Source organism: Balearica regulorum, chromosome 5, assembly GCF_011004875.1.
Source record: "Balearica regulorum gibbericeps isolate bBalReg1 chromosome 5, bBalReg1.pri, whole genome shotgun sequence".
Taxonomy (NCBI): Eukaryota; Metazoa; Chordata; class Aves; order Gruiformes; family Gruidae; genus Balearica; species Balearica regulorum.
Window position 1 is genome coordinate 28,675,832 of NC_046188.1, and position 23,126 is coordinate 28,698,957.

General features: G+C 40.3%; 1 protein-coding gene across 2 annotated transcripts; it reads left to right on the forward strand.

Annotated features, from left to right (window-relative positions):
• The first annotated feature begins 14 nt into the window (after nt 1–14).
• On the forward strand, nt 15–22,754 carry LOC104638751 (uncharacterized). Of its 2 annotated transcripts, XM_075754005.1 has the most exons (9): nt 196–336; nt 1,402–1,462; nt 11,747–11,868; nt 12,979–13,117; nt 13,979–14,100; nt 15,831–15,941; nt 19,622–19,728; nt 20,962–21,052; nt 22,539–22,754. In XM_075754005.1, the coding sequence occupies exons 2-9, from the start codon at nt 1,444–1,446 to the stop codon at nt 22,653–22,655; spliced, it is 828 nt and encodes a 275-aa protein (XP_075610120.1). In that variant the 5' UTR covers nt 196–336; nt 1,402–1,443; the 3' UTR covers nt 22,656–22,754. The 2 variants fall into 2 exon arrangements, with proteins under 2 accessions (XP_075610119.1, XP_075610120.1); XM_075754004.1 differs by lacking the exon at nt 1,402–1,462 and having other exon boundaries at nt 15–336.
• Nucleotides 22,755–23,126: the final 372 nt, after the last annotated feature.

The window sequence follows — 23,126 nt, forward strand, 5'->3', positions numbered from 1 at the left end:
AGCGAGGGCTTTTACCGGCCAGACTGGGCATGCGCACAAGGCGCCCTCCGCGCGGCACCGCCCTCCCGCATGCGCACTACCGGGTGGGGGGAGCGGGCCTTTCCCCTGGCACCCTGCGCCCGGGGCACGTGCGGGCGGCGGAAGGCGGCGGGCGGCCTGCGCAGGCGCGGCGCGAGGCCCCGCCTACGCCAGGCGGCGGCAGCAGCAGCGGCAGCGCCCCCCCGCGGCGGCGCGGCGCGATGGAGCTGGAGGCGGCGCGGCGCGCGGTGCTGGCCGCCGTGCGGGGCACGTGCGCCGCTGACCTGCCCCGCCTGCTGCACTGGATGCGCAACACCAGTAAGCGCGGCCCGGTCCGGGCGCCGCGCTCCGGGTGCCGCTGCCGCCGCCCGGCAGCTGGCGGGCGCTGCGGGCAGGCCCCGATCGCGGGGGGAGGCCCGGTGGGCGTAGCGGGGCTGAGCCGTGTCCCGCCGAGGCGAGCCGCTGCCGGCGCTGCGGCCTGGCTGCCCCGTCCCCTTACGGTGCTGGCACCGAGCGGGCGTCCTCCCCGTTGCCGGTCCGGCGGCCGGCCTGCCGGAAAGCCCCGCCGGCGGGGCGAGGCGAGAGCGGCTGTGCGGTAGCTGGGGCGGGGGGAGGTGTTTCTCCCCCGCGGGGCCGCGCGCGAGCTGAGCGCGTGTCCGCCTAACGGTCCCCGGGCTGAGGGGAGCCGTGCGCGAGCTGAGGCGCTCCGCTGCCTGACAAGCCTGACAGGGCCCGCCTGCCTCGGCGGGTACCGGCCGGCAGCCCGCCCCCCCCCCCGCCCGAGTCCCGGAGCCGCCTGGTGCGCTGTGCCCCGGCTGGGCCTGGCCGGGGCGAGGGGGCTGCCCGGGAGCCGGGCTGCTGCCGCGGGTTGCGGTGCTCGGGGAAGCAGGGGAGGCCTGAAGCTGTGGTGCCGCCAGCCCTCTCCGACTCTTCAGCGGAGGCTGCTGTGCCTGAAGCAGTTCCTTGGCACGGCCCGGCGTTTCTCAGCCGCCGTAATCAGCAGGTTGTCATCTCTCAGAACGGGAGCTGGTGGCGTGCTTAGGGTTGCCAGTGTCGTGGCAGAGGTGCAGGCTCGTGGCTGTTCTGCCGGCTGTGCCGCAGAGATGGGCGCTGCCAGCAGAAGGGCAGGACAGACAGCTGGGGTGGTAACCTCTTAAACTCTCCAGGTTGAAACATCAGAGGTCATACAGAGGTACTCTGCTCCTGCCGTATCTAGAGATTTTTAGACATTAGTCTTGTCTTGTTCAACTTCACACGTGTTCACAGCAATCTTTCAGAAGCTTGAAAATCGCAGTTTGAATTAATTTGCAAGCACTACTTTCCCCAGTTAATGTTGCCTTAAGTTAACATAGCTGTCTGCTTACTTTCTTGTTTGTGCCTCAGTATAATCTCATCAACATGCTGCAATCAAGCATCTCGTGACAGATGAAGAAAGGAAATGTGGGTCAGTGCACAAGCTGTTAATTTGCAACTGAACAAAAAGATGACATGGAAAACCTGAACATAGGCAGTGCATTAAAGCTGTAGGCACATAATGCCATGCTGAATAAACTGACTAAATGCCGCTTAATCTGTGGGTATATTTGCATTTTGCTGTTGCAGATATGAATCTTGAATGCCCCCCGAATCCTTTGATCCACTCTCAAGCAGCTGATAAATGTGTCTTGTTTATTAATCATTGCCTCTTGGGACAGTAAACCCACTCCCTGGTGATCATGCGTTGGGTGGGCATAAATTGTTATATGATACATTACTTCCCCAAGTCATGCCCTGTTTGTGCTAGGATTATTCTTCTACAGGTCTTCCATCGCAGCACCTCCACTTTCGTGTAGAAACATCTTCGTAAGCAAACACGTGGGGACTGTTGCACAAAGGTCAACTGTGACACATAGAAGTTGTCCAGCTGTCCAGGTACTTAGAACTGCAAAGTCACTGTTGCCCTGTGGTTTGCAGCTCCCATGACCACTGGGATGGAGGGAGGCAGGAAAGATCCTTCCCTGACTGAGCGGGCCCTCTGCTGGCATTAGGGGAAAGGAACCAGCTGGGAACGCAGCGTGTACCCTCCTCCGGTGGGCATGCAGCCCTCCCGCCCCAACTGGTTCCTTCCTAGGAAAGACATCACCAGATGTTTCAGAGCATCTGCCAGTCAGCCTTCACAGCTAGAGCAGAGATGGGACTCCCTAAGACTTGAAGGCTGAAGTTCAATGGATGTAGTTACTGTTAATTGTAACTGTCTGTGTGTGTACATACACATGTATATGTCTGCACACACGTGTATGTCTACAGATACGTGTGTACAGACATAATGGTAGAGCAATCTGCTCTAAGCAATATTTCATCCCTTCCTTTCTGAGTCCTTGTCTGGATGCAGCAGCATGGTCTGCCTGCTAAACAGTGCCTGGGTTACTGTAAATAATCTTCTTAGAAATGTTTTTCTTCCATCCAATATGCTCTAATTTAAAAATCTCATTGAATTTCATATGCAATCATTTGTATTGCTTGTTCCCTTAACGTAAATCATTACAGCTCCTTCTACACTATATTAGTGTGGTGTGCATATATGGCTTTCTCAGCTTACTGACTCCTACAAATACAGTAAAGCACGTGGGAACTTAGTAGTGAAACTTGAAAATGCTAAACTGTTTCAGTTAGGAAATGGGTACTTACTATTTTCTCCACTTCGATTCTATGATTGTGCTTTACGGTAGGAATTTTTAGCCAATGACATAGTTTATGTACACTTGCAAAAATCCTTTGTCAGTGAAGAACTTTTAAAATCTTCCTTTTTATGCTACAGCTTCCAAAAATTCTCATAGATCATTTCTGTGAAGGACAAGTCTGCTATGGTTCCTAGCCTTCATTAGATTATGATCTCTCAAATATTTTTTTCTGAACTTTAATGATCTAGATCTGTGCCTAAGTCTTTCAGGGAAAGGAAATATATATTTTCTTGCTTCATGTCTACTCTTCATAATTAAGATGCAAGCTGAAGCGTAGATCAGATTCCAGATTTTGGACTACTTTGTGCCTGGTACATCTGAGTAATCTGTGTCCTCCTACTTTTAGTTTGATTGTACTAATGCTGATTGCTGCTGCTTCACTATGTACATCATCTTGAAACTAACATAATTATATTTTGTAGTTGCCATTCAATGGCTTTTTAGCTCATATGCTGCAGATCAGAGGGCAGAGTAGGCAGGAGACGTAGGGCAATTGGGATCAAGCAGCTGAAGTAATGAATATGACTTAATCTCTGTAGTCTCCTTGATAGACCATCTTCAGAATCTTTTTTGGTTTAGGATTCTTACAGTCAATATCCATGATATTTTATTGTCTTTGTTTACAGGCTTGTGCTCTGATAATAATTTATACTAAATTTCTCTCTCTTTTTCAGGAAAAAAAAAATCATTGTTAATGTCTTGGCTGGATGCTATTAATTTATTTTCTGAGAAATTAAATTGCACTTTGGGCATCTGCATTTTTGGCATTTCCTTACAGTTTGTGATTGCATTTTGCCAAGTGCTGATGCAGTATAAAGCTATAGGCAACAATATTTGTTCCCCGATGGATCATTTGGGACATGTGTGACTTTTAGGCTAATTTTATTTCCCAGATCGCCACATTTGTGGAGAAATTTAGAGCCTGTAGAATTTGGTCTCCTCCTACTGTTTGTAGAAGTTACCAGTTTCTGAATCTGTTGATTATGAAGTTTTAAGTAATAGTATTAATGTTTGCCCAATTTTTGTGCTGTCTTGAGGTGCTACAGTCTCCCACTCTAGCGTACAAGTGTATGTACATGTAGCTATATGGTAGAGGAGAGAGAATTAGAAAGCTCTGTACCTTTCTGTAATACTTTTTCATTGTTACCCAATTAAAATGTGTTTCATTGACTCATTAGGCCATTAACCTCTTCTTGTTTTTCCATTGTGCTTTTTCTGAATGTCTGTGTCCTTGCAGTATATCTCCAGTTTTTCTTTTCTTCACCCTGAGCGAGTACAGGACTGGAGGAAAATAGAGATATCTCTTTCTCTTACTGTTTTTATTTTCCTGCAGCATTGAACAGTAAGTAAGCAGAAGCATTTGCCCAGCAGGTCACATTCCTTTGCCCTTTTTGCAGTTTCTCTGGAGTTGCAAATATTTTGGATGATGTCCCCAACACAACACTCTTGATGACGCTCATTTGTATTGTTTGTCTGAGCTGCTTCTGTGGCCACATACTGACGGTAACTTTTACTGTGAGGTTTTTTTGCCCCCTCAGAATTCTTGTGTTTGACTAATTGTATTATCCTTCTCATTGTCACACCTGGACAGTGCTGTAATAATTAATACTGGTTGGACAGAGGATAGTGAAGAGCCGGTACTGAGGTTTCTGCTGCTGTACTCTGGATACAGCTAGAGAATTTGAGGTTTCTCTGGGCAGAGAGAAAACAGTTTTGTGGGAGATGCTAAAAAGTTACTAGATGTCTGTACCACACAGACATAAAAGCCTAGTCTTTGGCAATACAGATGTAGGAAAGAAACAAACCTCTGATGAACAAAAGAAGAAAATCTAGGGATGGAAGGATAATACTCTGAATGAAAAAAGTGTAAGCAAACAAGGATAGGATAAATGCAAACAAAAATGGCATCCTCACAGACAAGTTGTTTTTCTGGCATGTGTGGGTTTCCCCCCACCTCCTACTGCCATCCTATTCCTGTTTCTGTCAAGATGTTGAGCTTAGTTTTACTTCCAGCTGAGAAGGACTGGGCACGATTCCAGTGCTAGCTACAGTCAGGCTTTTTTCCTCCCTCACGCCTTTCTCTCAAGTAAAGTGTACATGCAGCCTGAGAGTAAAGCTTTGCATAAAGCATTTGCCCTTTAGGATTAGTGTTGTTGCAAAGATAGCCTTATTTATTAATTTAACTTAGTCGGTGTTTTCTGACTTGCATGCTGTATGCATGGAATGTTATTGAAAGACTTTTCCATGGAGGAGCCAAATTACTTTTTAGTAAAGCCAGTTATACAAAGTAAAGACTCTTACGTACGTGGAACTGAGAGAACATTGAACAGGTTCTCACTCTAATGATTTCTGACTAATCTTCCTTAGTAAGTACGGGAATGTAAGTGTATGCAAGATGCTACTCATTTTCTTCTTTGTACGAATACGGAATAAAATAACCAGTCACGCTTTTTTTTTTTTTTTTTTTGGGTATTGCAAGTTTTAGAAATTCCAAATCTTTACGTATGATGGAAGAAGACATTACTGGTTTAAGGCAGCTGCTTAGCAACACTGCGTTGCTTGTTTCGCAATCAGCCAGCTCTTCCCACACGCTGCAGTGAAATGTACGTCATTTCACGGTGACTTGCATTCCAGCTTTTCTTTTGAATTAGCCTTAGATCTCAAAGAAAATGAAATAATAAGAGTTGGAAAGAATAACAGGAACCTTTGGTGTCTTAACTGAACTATTTTATAATAGGATGATTAATGCTTTAATATCCTTCTGCAATAACCATGTTCCAGAAGTTCTGGCTAAGAAAACTTGGGTGAAGCCCAAGAGCTAATTCAAACCACTTGGGGAAACCCTCCTGAAGATCCCCCCTCAGATGGGTCCCAGCATTTGATGTATAGCTTCTGTATAAATGTGTGCATGGTCATACTGCCTTTCGCTTCCTAACTGACTGAGACTCTTTAAGGATTTTCAGTAGCAGGAGAGGTTGCATTTGGTAAGAATGGGTGCTGGAGAAAATAAGCAGTGAAAGCAGAATTGATCAAGCTATCTCTCATGAACAGGGATGCAGGAATCAGAGGAAATAAACACAGGAATCCTGATTTCAAGTTTGAGATTGAAGTCATCAAACCACTCGACTTACTGGCAACTACTGAACACTTTTGCTGTACTTCAGCCTTCAATGCAGATTACAAAAGTCCATCTCTTGATTCATGTCAGTGAAGCACAGCTAAAATGATAAAAAGACCCTTTGTGGTTTTTCATGTACTGTTGCAGGGTCTGAGATAGATTTTAAAAAAATTTTTCACAGCAGGGCTGAAACTGACTGTTCTAATACTAGCTTTTAATTTCTTTTTTTTCCAGTCATGCAACAATAAAATAAAACAATCTTACAAACTTTTCCATTCTATGCATTTCATTAGAAACATTTAAATATAAAGCTAAGATTTCAAAGTGATATACTGGTCTGAATTGCCGATTGTTCATACAGTGATGTATTACTCAAAACAACTGTTGAATAATAAATGGTTGGAAATCCTCTAAGTTAAGGCTGAACAATATATAATTAAGTGCAAGTTAATTTTTTTCTTCTGGATTCACTTGTACTGGGAGCAAACCAGCTTCTTAAGAAATTGGCGTAGATTTAGTCCTGTGTCTTGAAAGTTGAGGGCAGTCAGTGCTGTAAGTTCAGGCTTTTCACAGGCAGTGAGGGAGGGGCATCTGACAAAATTAACTCAACCTGACCATGGTGGACCTGCTGCTTTAGTACAGTGTTCTGCATATGGAAAAGGAACTTCTCATCATACTCTTAGGAACAGACCATGTTTCTCCAGCTTTTTCTATTATGTAGTTTATGGTGTAGGCATTATTGTGTTCCCAGACCTGATAGGTACAACTGTCAGATGGTGATCTTCACAAGATAAGAATAGGAAATCGTATAAGAAAAAACTTGTCTCTTTTGGAGGAAATGGTCTTTAGTGTTTCCTTTCAGAACTACTATCTCTGCAGGTAGAACTAAAGTGGACTGAGTCCCTTTAAAAGGATGAAAGCTTGGGTTTCTGCAGTGTAACAAGTATAGGATGTAATTTTTTCTGTGTGTGAAGAATCAATTTAGTACAAGGCTTCATATCCAAATTGGTAGAAGTGATTTATCTGGGTAAAAAATTCTTTCAGAAGAGATCAAAATAGCATTGCAGAGCCATATTAACTGGAATGTATTTCTTTGTTAAAATTATCCCATACCAAAAATCTTTTCCACTACTCTGTTGTTTGGTAAACTAAAATGGGATGTTACCTGTAATTTGATGAATCACCAACTTTAGGAATTGGCATTAATTTCCTTTGTTGTGACAAATGATACTGCTGCAAGAGAGGTCTCAAGAATACCAAGTACTTCGAAGTTGGTAGTCACTGAAAGTTAATAATGGTGGGGAAAACTAGTGATTATAAAATAGCTATGTGACTTATCTTGTTTAACACTTAACTTTGAAGCTTCTTTCAATTTATGAATGTAAAAGACTTAAAGGACTAATAAAATAAGCTCTGGTTATATTCCTGTTGGAAAAAGCTGATTACTATCTACCAATAGCTAAGTATGCTTAGGGATAGGGATAGAAATAGTATTTAGAGTTCCTGAAGAAGTTGGTATACTGAGGTTGCAGATTGTTTTTCAAATTGTTTCGCCAAAAAAGGAGATAGTAATGTTTTAGAGATACGGGACTTCCTCCTTGAACTGTTTGTTCAGTATCATTAAAACACACTGAATGATTACATTAACCTAATATTAAGTAACATGGATGTTAATATTTGCTTTTTACTTCTGTGAGTCTTAACATATATCTAGAAAACCATAAGATGCTTGCTCTTGTGGTTGTCTTTGCTAAATCCTTTTCTTTCCACGTGACACATAATCTTCTGTTGTCATTGGAAATCATATATTTCTTGTCTTCAATCATGTATTTCGCAGTGCCAGGATGTTTAGATGTTGGTGTAGCGGTGCCCTCTATCCAGTGTGAGGCTTTGTGATGTTTTCTTAGCTTGTCTTACATTTGCTGTAGAAAGGCTGAGCAGCACCAGGGTGTTAATTAGGCTTTTTGCAATGTGTTAATTAAATTTTATGAATGCATGTTGAGTAGATCCAGTGGAACCGGTTTTTGAAGTAAAATACAAACACTATGCACTCAGACTTCCGTCATAAACAAATGATTATGATTCATCTTGCAGTATTTCATGAACTGTACGGTTCTTTCCTGGTTAGTTGTCTGTTCGATGAACACAGGGATTGGCTTGCCCATTCTCCATTTCATATATATAACAGGCACTAAAATGGTATCAAAAATAGTTTTCTATTTTTGTTTCTTCTTTGAAGATCTCTTGTAAGGTGATACTGAGATTCTCAAGAGTGAGCAATTTGTTAAACACAAGGGTGGAGTTGATAAAACTGTACTGGTCTGAAGCAGAAATGTCCATTTTCATATTTGGCACCTGGGTTCCGTACTTGATGGCAATCTATATATATTTACATACTGCAAAAGTAAATAAGTTATTGTGGTAGCTGTTGCTGTTTCTTGCTTTGACAGGAATGAGGCAACTCTCCGTGTCTGAGTTCAGTTGCAGACTACAACACAAGTGCAGAATGTTGCATGCACAGCTTCTGCTGAAGCTGCCATGTTTGGGGTTTTTTTTTGTTCCTGCATGCTTATGCTTTACAGTATTAACTGATAGTTGGGAAGGAGCGTTTCCATTCATCATTTACTTTTCAGTATCGATGTTTCAACAGGTTTTTTGTTTGAGCTGCATATGTGTTGTAAGATTTTTTCTTAGGACCTGTTTCATACAAAGCATCCACAAGAACTCTTTTGTGTTGTACTTTGTTTCATAAGAAGAGCTCAGAGGGCCCCACGTAAGATGGTCAGTATTGTGACGAGTATTGTATAAGTGGAAGTCAAGGCAGGGAAGGGGTATTCTGCATTTGAGGAAGATGAGTGTGCTACCTGTCTCTCACTGAAAGTGCCCATTTCTCTACTGTAGACCTGGGACACTGAATAGCCTAGATAGCTGTCTTCCACTGATGTTGGCCAGATAAGGTCACCCAGGCCATGAGGGAGCAGATCCTGTTGACAACACCAGCTCTGGGAGAAAGGGAGCTCAAGTTCTGCATTTGCAGTGTGATGTGGCTGGCCTGGTGGTCTATGAACACTTCCTGCATTTCATTAAATGCTATATATGAATTTGATACTCTTAACAGGCTGTACAACAGCTGGATGAGCTCTCTTGCATAGTAATAGTATTGTTTTAAAGCATGTGCCAGATGTAGGGGCTTATTGCCCACAGGCACTGGTCTGTACAGCTGCTAATATCAGCTTTCTACTCTCTCGTTCTGTCTGTAGCATGATTTTTCTCCTGGCTTCCTCAGATGTTATCCACCTCAGCAATCTCTGGGTCTTTTGCACTCTGAGGGCCTGTTGTGGTGCTGACAGTCCCAGTTAGGCAACGATTGAATCTGTCCACCTTCACATAATGTCTGGGGTTACTTATGTGCTGTGTCACAGCCATGGAAATGTTCCCTGAGCTGATCAGGAAAATCACTCACTGCTTCTGGGATATTCATAACAAATCTGCAAGTTGTTGGATGGACCATGAGGTTAACAGGAGATGGGTGCTCATTAGAGGTTTCAAATTAAAATGCTGACAAGCTGAAGCTGCTGCATTGCACCTGTTGTGGTGTTCATGCTGTTGCAGCTGCCGCCTGTATCCCTCCTGTGTTCCTCAATGCAAAGTCTGCATCTCTCTAGGAGCTGAGGTTCTTGAGAACTTAACTTTGAGCTCTTTGGAACACCAAATTGTCTTCCTGTCGTATGACAACTACCAACAGTATTGTGGCCATCAGGGCCTTGGAGCATTACTGCTAGGCATTTAATAAAGAATAAACCAAATATATGTTAAGGGAATCCAGATGATGTAAAGTTTCTGCTGTTTACTGTGTGGGATTCAGGATTATCTGTTGGAGTCAGTTTGGGGACATGTTGAAAGAACCGTTTACATTTACACTCTAAGAAGAGTGCCTTGCGCTAATGAATGAGGGTTTTTTAATCTAGTTGTTCTCACTACAGTGCTTAAGCAAAAAGCATTTCAGAAGCATTTCATAGTTAAAAGTTTAGCTGGTCTCTGTTTCTTAGACTAGCCTTAAAATTTCTCACTGTTTCTAGCATTGCCTGTGTTCCACAGGAAAGATTAAGTATATTAGATATACATAGATAAACTTGTGGCATGTTCTGTAGATTTATTTTGAACCTGCTTGCCATCAAGCTTGTCTATACTAATATTCCCACCTGGGACAGCAATGTTAACAAACATTAACTTTTTTTAAATAACTCTAAAATCTGACAGATTTTCTTTTGGTGAATGATGTACAAATATGCAAAAACCAGACTCCCTGCCCAACATGATAGCAGTCCAAATAGAACAAGAAACAAACAGAAGGGATGAGGAGGAGAGGACAAACATGTCTATTTTTAGACAAAAATCAATAGATGGGTTTGGTGTATTTTTTCAGGATTAGGTTTGTGGCTGCTTTTTGTTGTGTGGTTTTTGTTTCATTTACAGGTATGTAGTTTTGACCTCAGATGTTCCTTTGTTTAGAACCAGTTCAGTGCCCTCAGAGCAGTGAGATGTCCAGACAAAAAGGAGTTTCGTTTAGTCCTTCTTTTGAGGAAAATGTAACAGAAAGGGAACAGAGTACTGGTGTACAGCAGATCTCATGCTGAATGTCAGTTAGAAACATCATGCTCTGGGAAGAGTGCTAACATGAAACTGGGGTGTGTAAGCAGGATGTTGGCTGCAAGATGTGAAAAGTCTGGTTAGTGCAAATAAATCTTTAGCTGGAGTAATGTGTCTAGTTATCAGTACTACAGGTCATAAGGGATGAGAGAGTCCAGAAGATCCAAAGGGGAGTGATGAGAATGATCAGACTCCTAGAAAGAATGCAGAAAAGGGCTGGATAAGTGGATCTTGTTTCTTCTAGAAAAGATGACTGATGGGACATATGACAAGCCTTCAAAGAAATAAAAAGTTGCTATATACAGGAGAGGAACAAACTTTTCTGTTTATATTATGAGTGGGACAGAGAGTACTGAGTTTAAATTGCGGCAGAGGAAATCTAGATCAATTATTAAGAAAGTTATTCCTTTCTAATAGTAAGTGTAGTCAAGCACTGGAATAAACTTCTAAGGGAGCTTGTAGAGTCTTCAGCATTAACAATCTTTTTCAAAAGAATAGGTTGGAGAAGTAGTGACGCTTACTATTGATACAGCCTTGGAAGAAGAAAGGATTGGTGACTTCCAAAGTTCCCGCTTGATTTTTTTTCTAGATGTCTTTAAAAAAAAAAAAAGTGTTAAAGTAATGCAGGGATATCCTGGAAAAATAGCAAGAATTTACAGTGTGGCTTTGCAAAAACGTACTGGTTTACATCCATTCCTATTTTCTTTAACATTTGAAATATTTTGATAGTTTAAGTCGTGTAAAATGTATTGTGAGTTGAACTGTTGAACTGTGCATTATCCCTGGTTTTTTGTAACCACTTTATTAGAAAGATGGTATATATAAAAAGAAACTTGTATTAAAAAAAAAAAAAAGTCTGCATTCAGGCAACTATGAGTTTTGTAATTTCTCCAATAGTTCAAAAACATCTTTGATGTTTTTATATCTTAAGCTGAAACAGTATCACTTTGGTGGCAGCCCAGACCATCATATGTGAGTTATAAGTTTATAAATATGAAAATAATTTGAGATTTCAAAAAAGTGCTACATTTATTTTAAGTGGCAAAGTTATTACAATCCGAATCTGTCATTGGCTGGAAAAGCTAACAACGGCTGAAAAATGCATTTCAAATAAAAACCTTACCCATCTGGTATTGTTTATGTCTTGCAACTGTATTGTACTGGTCATCACTTAGTCCACATGATCTACATATGATTGTTCAGGGGGTTTTTTTGGTTTTTTTTGTGTCTTGATTTATAGATGACTTTGATGAGCTTGTGGTGAGTAACAATGATGTTGTGCTCAAAAAGATTGCTGAAGATTTGCGGAATTGTTTACCCATCGAGGCAATGTTTAGTTCGGAACATCAAGCTATTCAGAAAGTAAGCTAATTGTTATGGTCTCCTTTTGCTGAAACACATCATTTATTTGGGGACTATGCTGGTTTCAGTTTTAGTAGTAGCTCATAATAGAGAATGAGTACCGGATTGAGGTATAGGTAATCTCAGTTTGGTTCTCAGGTCTGTTGCTGCATGATTGTGTGACCCCAAGAAAGTTGCTTCATAGTTCTTAAGACTTTGATCATAAGTTATTTGGCATAGCTTTCATTCTGTGTGGTATGACACCTGTCACAGTGATTCTTTAATGCTAGCTCCATAATAGACTCTAACAGCCCCCTTAAAGAAAGCAGAAATACAGGGCCAGTGTTTCACTGTTGCCATAATGTGGGCAGCCCAGAAATGATTTCCAGCTCTTTTCAGATTCTGATGGCTCAGAAAGAGGTGGGCTGTGAGTCCTGTGGGAGAGGAGAGGAGAGCACCTTTTCTACTTGAGCTGTCGGTATAGGTGGAAAATTAGCGCATTTCCCAGAAAAGTGGTGTGTGGCTCTTAAACAGGAAAAGGGGATTGGCCACATGCAGCAAGCCTTTGAGAGGGAGGAAAGAGAAGTAGGAGGATGAAGATTATACCCCTTGAGATGATGATAAGGCAAGCATCCTAACTGGTATGCTTTTGATTGAAAATGACGCCCATGTTAATCAGTGGTGTTTCTAGATTGAGGCATAAGGCATGAAGATGAAAATATTCAGGCAGTTGAAGTTGAGAAGCAAAATTGCCATTTTTTCCTAAATTTAAGTTACATTCTCCTCATTAAAAGTGGAAGAGAAAAAGCTTCCTTTACGCTGTACTTCCTCTATAGCCAAGCAAGCTCTAAGGAGGCAAAATTGACAGCAGGTCTCCTATTCAGCTGTCAAAACCAGCTTGCTTTCCTTTGTTGACTTCCACTTGCTGGTTATTTCAGTGGATTTTGATGATCCATTTTACATGGAGGATTTCTGTGGTTTAATTTTGACTTGTAACTTTTGAGCAGGGAAATACTTAGATTTCTGGGATTTTGGGAAAGGTAGGATGATGGGACAATTAACTGTGTAACAGTTCTAAGTGAAATTAAGAGACTTGGTTCTGCCTTCCTTAGGTTTTGTTCCTCTTCTCAGATACACCAGAATCCATTGCCCATGATTCATGTTGATGCATTCCTTTATGATGATGATTTTGTTGATTCATTGTGTGAGGAGGGGAAGATGAGTAGGAGCTACTGCACAGCGTGTGGCTCATACAAGACTGCATCTTTAGGTAAGTGCTCTTTTGGGAACACGAGAAACAAATTCAGTTTAACTGAACTGGTTTGTGCAGTGACTCAGCTGGACAACGCAGCATCCAGCTGATGGAGGACTTTGTCCAGACCGGTGTAGTACACAGGCCAGAATTATTTCCCATAACCAATGGAAGGAGATTCCTACACATGTAAGTTGAATTAATTTGCAGTATATGGGTGACGGTAGTTGCCCACAAAAACTGGGCAGGGAAGAGGCAGGGCTATGTACCACTGAAAAGGAAGATGCAAGAGGAAGACAATCCTGTAGGAGTCCATGCAGTAGCCTCAGTTGCCTGTCACACGCTGAAAAGCAGTAGAAAGCACCATCTGTCTTAAAGCTTGTGTGTGGTGTGGTGCAGATCAGTGCTGTCGCCAGTATAGCACAGGCATTGAGGCAGGAATGGTTTGTATGGAGAACATTCCGTTCCTTAAAACCTTGGAGTTGAAATTCAAGCTGTTAATATATCTGCCCATAAAAAGGTTTGCGTGAATTGTATTGAGCTTTAGGTACCATGTTTTCTTTTTCACTTAAGCAATTCCAAGTTACTTTGTTTTGTATTATTTAATGGATGTCATTGTGCAGAGAAAGGTAATTCAGTTTCATGAAGGATTTCAAAATTCTCCATGTAAGGGAAGGAATCCCCAGACTCGGGATAGACTGCTCAGCAGGCTACCTCCAAGCTGCAAACCCTGGTTTTCAAGAGTCCCCAACGGTAGTTCAGGCAGGAAACCGTACTGGGTTTCAGTGATGATAACTCTTCAGATTAGTATTTCATTGGTTACTAACACAGTAGTTAGTACTGCCCACCCAACACCTTTGTTCTGTTCTTATTTCCCAGAGTTTATTTCGCATTCCTTTTCCCTCATGGAACTGAAGTTTCTTTATCACCATGTACTGCCTGACCTGACAGGAAAGGTAGTGGTTGACGTTGGCTCCAGGCTTGGTGCAGTGCTATTTGCGGTAACTTCCAGCACAGGAATTCATATTTTATTACTGTGACAAACATTTTCCCTCTTCTCTGACTGCCTACTCTCGTTACTCCATCTTGGACGGGTAATTCTGAGAGGCACCTCTAATCTGACTCTGAACGGTGTAAGGTGCTGTTTCCTAGTGATTTCAGTTCTTGTTCTGTTCCTCACAAAAGGGAATATGAATGATCTTGCTTATGCAGAGGAAAAGTCTGTTGTCCAACAGAGTAGCATATTGCTGTCACACATGCTGCTCTTTTGCTAGTTCCTGCTCTGTCTCTCCTTCATAAGTTTGTCCTCTATGTCTTGACCATGTCTATATATAGATTAGTTATGTTAAATTCCTTTATGAAGCTGACAAACTGTTAAATTATACAAAGGAAGACTTTGATATGAATTTGTCTCTGAAAACATATTGTCCTGCTCTGTGTTTTAAAATGCACATAAAATACTTCATCGAGAAACTTGAGTGCAATTTTGATTGCTTTTGGCATGGCTGGTGCAACATATGGCCAACAGCAATGCAAAACACACATTACAACTTTCTTACAAAAGTCAATGGCTGTTTAGGGCTCAATCTTGGAAACACTTGAGCATGTAATTTTACTCATCTGAATAATCTAATTTTGGGACTACTCAAATGAGGAAAGTTACTCCCATTTGTAAATATTTGCAGCATTGGGTCCTTAAATGGTAACACTTCTGCTAGCCTGAATTTGTTTTGAAGTACTTAAATGCTTGTATTGTTATAGTAGAAGATAGTCTGAAGATAAAGCAGAGGAAACATTTTTTAAAAAGAGTTCTCCTTTTTAATCATGTTCTTGGCTTATATTGGAGGAGAGGTGACTTCACCTTCACAGGTTGCTTTTCTACTCTCCGAGTTGAATGGTTTCAGAAAACTGTAATAATTAGCTTGTAGTACATAGAGATCTCAGATGTTCTGTATCTTATCTTTAGCATTGTTTGTTTGCCTTTGTTGGCAAAGAGTAATTATGGCATTCAGTGAAGACAATGGCACTTGAAGCAATATCTTCATTAGGGCCTTGTAGGCTCAAATATTTGTGTGGGTTTTTTTTCCAAACATCTCCAACAACTTTCAAAAATCTCAGTCCGAAATTGAACCATTATTTTGGGCTTATTATTAAAGGATAATTTATCTTTTTTCATATCTACCTGTATGAAGCAACTGAAAATGGCAGTAATACAATACTTAGAGGTGCTGTCAAAGATTGTGTACCAACATATCCCATTATATTACTAGTATATTGCCCTCCATTTTCACTCACTTTGACTATGTGTATGTGTCATGGTTTGGGGTTTTTTTTTTGGTCTTGCTATTTTCTTCTTCCATTCTCCCAAGAAACAAAAATGTGCAGTCTTTTCCTTTCACTCTATTTTTGTAACTTAGTTTGTACTACTTTTTCCTTCTTAGACCATTTTCCATCTGTTTTGCAATTGAAGTTGGAGTTTTTCTTTTCTTTTTATTATTTTGACATGTCATTTTGGATCTCTTATTAAAATTCATAAGACCTAAGTGGGAATTGCCAGATCAGGGGCTTACCTCTGAAAAACATGTCGCATCCACTGAAAGACATTTCTCAACTTGCTGTTTTAAAATGCTTTCTTAATCTTAACCTATGCTTTATTTTTTCCATATTAACTGAAATTTTTGAACTTGTTTTAAAGGCATCACAGTTACTAAATTTCCTTTTCCTAATGTAGGGTTATCTTTATAGCTCAGCATCCCAACTGTATGGAGTAGAAATGAATGCAGACTTTTGCCACTTGCAAGAAATGATGATTACAAAATACCAGTTCATTGACAGAATAAAGGTAACTAAATGTATGCTTTAGTGTATGTATTTTTAACTACTGTGTGCTAGGTTTATGTGAGTGACTAGTAAATAAGCATTCTGAGAAGAAGTTTCTGCCTTTGCTTGGTTTGGTCCTTAACATAGTCTTTGCATTAGGGAAAAAAAAAATCTCACAGCAGAGAGGAAGAGGGAAACTATCAAAATACGATAACATGTGTTAGCCTTTTTCCTGAATGGACTTATCTACTGGCTCACGCAAAACATGTATATATCTGAGCTGTTTCTCCCAGTGAAATTGAAGACATTATTCCCACTAACTTCTGTGAAACTGAGTGTATAGAGGTTCTGTCAAACTGAATGTCTCTGTTTCATTAATGTTAGCATAAAGATGTTTGTAGGATTTGCAAATTTGCATCTAAAAACACCTAAAGGACATATGGCTATTGGTATTTCCTTTCTTGGAATGTCAGTGCATATGTACCTTCCACAAAAAATGGGTTTCAAACAATGTGATATCATTATGGGAACCGTTTCCCTAGTCCCATTATGGAAATAACTATTACTATTTTAATGAGAATTTTTATTTTCCTTTCTGGGGAATACCAGTTATTTTGTTACCAGCAAAAGTTGGTAGGTAGAATATGCTGGGTAGAAGACTGATTTTAATCCTGTGTTGCATGCATGTGCTCTTAAATGGAATCGCACAAACTGCTGGGTGTAGTAATTTCTTGGGAATTAAAATAACCAATTTTAAACTCGAAAGAAATAATAAACATAACATATTTGACACAAGGTAAGCAGTATCATTGGGTTGCCCAACTCAGTCCCAGTTGCTGCCAGTTTATCCATAACCTTTGGCTTTTGCATATGTTTTGTGTTCATAACACCTTATTGTGATGAGACTGTAAGTGCAGTTAGGAACTCTGTCAAGTTAATTCAGTGGAGCTGGTGGTCTATATGCATGCTTTTCAGCCTTGTATATTCTCTATTATAAACCTTTTTGGTTTTTTCCTTCACACCTTGTAATTCTGCTGAAGTATTAATTTCAGAGCGTAAAGATAAGAAGATAATACATTTTCAAAGCAGTGCCTGAGAACTTAGCTATTTGAGTCTCATTAGATGCTAATTTAGTCATGTGACTCCTGTGATCAACCTGCTTTGAACATTTCAATCTTAGATTTTTATTTCACCCCCAAATAAATCCTCTGTAGAGATACATACCAGCTTGAAAAATAGTTAGAATCCAGTTGCTGATAATAATTTATGACACAAATTTGAAAAACTTTTAAGAGACCCTTCTAAAAGAACGATTGTTTTTTCAGGATATTCTGAATTTTTTATTAGAGTATGTTCCCAAAGGACAGCAGGGTAGAATGATATCTTTAGTGGCTAAATCTCTGAGAGAACCTTGTGTTTCTTTGGTCAACATTGGGTTTGTTAAAGCACATAGAAAGTTGCTCAGCATCTTTTGCCATTTAAGCAAACACTGAGATGCTGGGCGGAGAGTAAACATTTCAACAAATCTTAGGAAACTCGAGACCTCAATTTAGAAACTGCTTGTAATCATGAAAGACTTGGTGCATATTCCATTGGGCAACAGGGCAGTTTTAAAATCAGTTGCTGCCTCATCTCTTGTGCCAGCACACAGCAGGTGTGGGAACTGGTCCAGCTAAAGAAGAACCCAGCAAAAAAGTAGTGTTTTGGCTGGAGCAATACCTGGGTCCGGCTCATGTTTATGTGGTCCCACATTCCCCAACAGGAGTGTGGATGTGTTTGGGAAGAATGGGGTGGTTAGGTCACTTCAGTCAGCACAGTCACCTACTCTGTAAATGCAGATTAATTTTAAGTTAAAGTGTTATTCAAGTCAAGGAAACTTCAACACATGTTCAAAGTTTACCAGTAGTTTAAGTATCTTTCTGAATTGAGGCTTAAAATATTACGACTGCCAATAGTAGGGCATTAAGAAAATTTAGTACTGTTTAAGATAAATTACTGCCAATCTTAATTGTCCTAAAAAGCTCTAACTTTCATGAACCAGTAGATAAATAGCTCAGATGTCCACACACTGGAGGCGAAAGTAGCAATTTAACCAGTCATTTTGACAACTAAACTGTCCCTGTTTCTCAGTGAGATAGAGCCTTCAAGCATTAACCTGCCAGTTCTGGGTAAGGTACAAGAACGCAGTTGCTTCCTTTCCACTCACTGCAGGCAGTGGTGAACAACTTTGCATGGTGATGTGTTTAAGGAGATAAAGCTGTTTGTTTTACTGAATCGGGGCACTTGCAGAGAGCCCATAGAATATAGCTCTCAAAGACGAAATGCTGTGATGCCTAATTTTTTATGAATGGTAGAATTTTGTTTCTGTTATTACTGGTATTGAAATATTTGGCTATAAATGCAATTGCATTCTGATAGCACGAACCAGCGTCATAAACTCTGGCAACTCATTGTGTTTTCCACGCTTTGAAGCCTTACAAGTTGTAGGGGTGGCAGTATCTGTTTCCTCTGTCAATCAGAACAGCATGCTTTGCGTGTTTGTTATGAGGAGGAATACATAATTTACCCTCCCAAGAAGTACTGATAAACTGTTAAGTGGGCAAAATGTTTTTCAACAGGTGAGTGGTTTTAATCTTCTACACTAACAGTCAGCTTTCCTGTCAGTATTAAGAATTCCTTTTTACATCTGGTCAGTTTTGGAAAGATTTGACAAAATGTGACATGTTGAATCCATCAGGTTAGTATATTCCCAGCACAACCTAGTAACAGGTCACACAGGAAAGAAAAGAAGTTATTCAGATTTTCTGTCTGTTTTCAACATATAGGGATGCACTTTCAAAAAATTTGTGGAATGCAAGTAATGTTCAGATGATTGGCTTTCTCTCTTATCCCTTCAAAAGATGTTCCAATTTATGTTTCTCCTCAGATTTAGGATGCGATGTATTTCTCCGTCTTTAAGAGGAAATCACATCTTGTCAGAGTGTTAATGAGCATCCATGTCCTCCTGTCACTGTAATCTCACCTGTTTGAAAATGACATGATGTGCTAATATCCTTTTTGGTAGGTGAAGGTAGTTGATATCACACCAGCCCCTATGCTGATGGGAGAGGCAGTTGTTTAGTAAGGTAAAGCACTTGCTGTCCTCCAGTGCCCCTGAGCATCCTGCCTTTCCAGCATTCCCAGTCCCAATATATGTCATGATAATTCAGCTGTCAGACCTGGGTCTGTAGTGTCTTTTCTGGCTATAATCCTTTAGTAACCCACTGAGCCTGTGAGATGCCTTTCAATATCCTCAAGGAAGCTTTAGCTAGCTTAGCTCCTTTCCTGAAATCAGCGAGCATTTGTGATAAAATTTAGATAAGTGAAATGTAGCAGCCATCACATACATCATCTCCTCTTTTATGGCACACAGTGTTCTAGACCAAAAGTCAGGTGTAGTTTATTTCACTTAATGTAATAAATCGAGTATTTCAATCAGAGGAGATAAATCTGATTTTTATTTTTCCATTTTTTTTAAAGCTTATTCTGGTTATTTACTTCAGTTTTATCTACGATGAAGCCAGTGAAATACTCATTTTTGTGACTGGTTCAAAACAGTGGTAGCAGGTGCTGTCTGTATTAGGTTGACAGGCTTCATGGCTACTTGAAGGCTGTATTTGTCTCTCAAATTAATTTATGCCTTGTGAAATTTTTCTCCTTCAGGTGGTTCATGCAGACGTCTGTACTCAGGCTTCACTTCTTCAGAAAGCTGATGTTGTTGTAATGAATAATGTCTTTGAATATTTTCTTGACAGACAGGAACAGGCCAGGTAAGCTATGTGTCCAAACAAGTAATCTATTTCTTTGGCAGTGTGTGTTTAGCCTTGTGAGTTATGGAAAACCTTAAGGTTGTGCTTTTTCAAGTCACATACATAAACTGCATAAGGAAATTGTTTTAAACTGCCTACACTTAATTGTTATACTTAACTGCTAAGGTGTTATGGCAGTTCTTTGTTGTTTGGCAGCACTAAACACTGCTGCTTTGTTTACCCAAAGCTTGCCCTGAATCCTTGCACTGATCTGTTCAAATACTATCTTGCTGTTAAAGGATCTGATATTAATAGATTGGCATAAAGCGTGGCTACAATTCTTCTCTTTCAGGTACAAGACGCTGACAGATGAGCTTTTGCTCATCCAGCAGTATCAGTTTAAAACGTAAATAACTTTACCATCCAAAGTTACTGTGCCTTTAGAATGGGCAGTCAAAAAGAAAGGGTGCCAATGGTCTGACATTTGCTAGCAGTTTCAGATAAGGCTCGTCCTCCTGCCTTTGATACCAGGCAGTAATGTCACCAGAGAGGCACAGAGTGGATGGGTGAAGGGTAGTGGCTGTTTCAAATTGCCAGATTTGTTTCCAGGCACATGACTGAGAATTCATTTGATTCTTCAAGAACTTGGGGATAGTGGTTTAATGTTGCATTAGTACCATGAAGAGAAATGACATTCGAAGAATGCCGGAAATTAAATTCTTTTTAGTCTGAATTGCCATGCTGTGAGAAATGATCTGACTTGCAAAATCAGAAAAAAAGGAATGCTAGGGGCTATATTTAAATACTGTGATTGCTGATGTCTTAAGTATTTTGTCACAACTGCAAAGTGTGTATGTAAAGAGCAGCTTGTTGTTAAGCTTAATAAAACAGTGCACTCAGAGACTGACTTTTCTTCAAAACCGGAAGTTTAAAGGGACGAAATGTCAATGTTTAATCCTAGTCCAAAGTGAAGGTGTTGACAGTACAAAATGATAGGCATGTATGTATCAGAGTTAAAAAGTTACAAAATATAACATTGTAAGACCATATATTCCCTCTGGTTTTAATACAAAGCTTGGTTTTGTTCATACAAAGATACTTGCTTAGGTATTAATAGTGACTGATAAGCATGTGTGGCAAGTCTTTAAGCTTAGTTTACCTCTGGCCACTAAACTGTAAAAGTGTTAGATTCATTTTATATCAAATGTGGGGTTTTTCCTAAAAATTGGTGACCTACTTTTAAATATGTTTCAGAGCTTGGGAATTCATTGCTTGTAATGTAAGGAGAAGAGGGTCCTTACTAGTGACAGTTCCAAGCCTTAAGGAATCACTCTCAAAGCTCCAGGTAAGCTCCCTCAGCCGGTTTTAGCCAACACATTTTGTCACTTCCTATGGAAGTGGCAGTTCTGTAGCTGAGGTTAGCTACTTGCCAGTATTGCTGTGAGGAAGGATATGTAATTTTATGCGTCAATTAAAAGATGTAGGATTCTGGATTCTGTTTCCAGGTTGACTACCAACACATCTGCCTGTGCTTTGGTTGCCCCACTGGTAAAAATGGAAATCCCAGCCTCTATCAATAGGATGCATGAATCATTGTGTTATCATATGTATTATTAACAGTACCTTAGTTGTGAAGTTAAAAAAACCCCACAAAATGTTAGCAAAGCCACATTATGATGTGAGTAAGTTTTGTGATATCCATTTCCATCAGACTTCTTCCAGGTATAGAGGTGGAAACTCAGAAGTACAGATGTATTTGTAAACTTCTAGAGGCAAAACCTTGAAATGTTGTCTCTATTTAGCTCTACATTTGCACATTGCCCTGAAACATGACAAACTTTTGTTAGGCCAGTGAGAGAAAGGGACGTATTAAAGAAGGACCATCCCTGAGGATACTCTTGTCTTCTGACCTACTGAAAGCATAGAAAATTACTCATAATGTGCCAGTATGAGCTGTTAGAAGTACAGATTAGGGAGAGATGCGGTCTCCCAACTAGCCAAGTGATTACCATCAGGTGCCTTGGATCAGTGACGTAGCTTTAAATTGCAGTTGGAAACAAACATGACGACAGTGCAACTTTCAGAGATGTTGAACACCCTGTGCTGCTGCCGCTGTTCCCTGAGTAGGAACCACTTCCGATGGACCAACCTCTGCTCCATGTCCCTTCTGCCAGAGGTCATCAGTAGATTACAGTTGCTAGGTGTATGATGCCTAGACAAATTATGTGGGCTGGCTTTAGTTAGGAAACAAAACACTGATCATACATGACAAGGTTAATTATAAAGTGGCTTGCTCGCCACGGTAGTCTGCTTTAGAGAAATTGAATCACTTGTTGCCTGTATGCTGATGGGTGAAATAGATCCTCAGCCCCAGGAGCAGCAGTGGTGTCATTTGAACTTTTCTTGGAGCAGGCAGTAGTTACACAGCAGCTGAGAAGCCCTTTGTAGCCTTAATACAGTACTCCCTGGGTGTAAAACAAGAAAGTACCTGTGATTCTTCCATGGGACAGTTAGCTGCTCCCTCAACACTTCTGTCAGAATGTTGCCTTCTGATCAGGATGCTTGAGGCTTAAACAAATGCATGTAGAGAAGCAGTTGTAACATGCTAGCAAAATATCTAGGCTATTAACGGGGATAATTTTAAAAGTTATCTTTATTCTCTCCTATTTAAGTTAAATGGCATTTCCAGAAATGAATGTATCACTGCTACATAATTTGGAATGACTAATCTCTCTTATTATGTTTTCCCTTCTTACTGTTGTACTGACCTTCAAACTGCTGCTACTTTCTCAACATTGTGTTAATTTAAGAATCGGTTTCCATTGTTTCAGATGGATATACAGCTCAGCCAATGGGTCGAAGAGATGCAGCTAAACTATGATGTGTATTTGGAAAAGGATGTTGACAGAGAAGCACTGGAACAAATACATTTATACAAGATTCTCTAGTAACTGGAAAAAATTACTAGTATCTTTGTAATATCATATAGTTTGGGTCTAAAATGAATTTGGATTGATTTGTGTGAATAAATCAGGTCAAAATTCTTATTGTGATTAATCTGAGTGATTTGTAATGAAAAGGAGTCTTTTGAAACAGGTTTTTCTGATGGAGGCGTTCTGTCTCAACAGAGTATTGACTTTTAACTAGGAGATATCCTTCTGGTTTAATTTTTGCAGAAATGTTAGAGTGGCTACGTACTGATGCTAAAAGAATTTTTGTTCACTAGGATTGTGCACTGCTAATGTTTGCTAAATATATCAAACCTAAGAATAGCAAATCATTATTAATGTGAATGATAAGAATGCAGTTAGCATAATGTTACTTAAAAGCTGCAGTACATTAGAGTTTGTTGTTTTGGTATAGACTGTTTATTATTATCAGTGATTATACTTATTATTAACAGTATTATCTTTAATGTT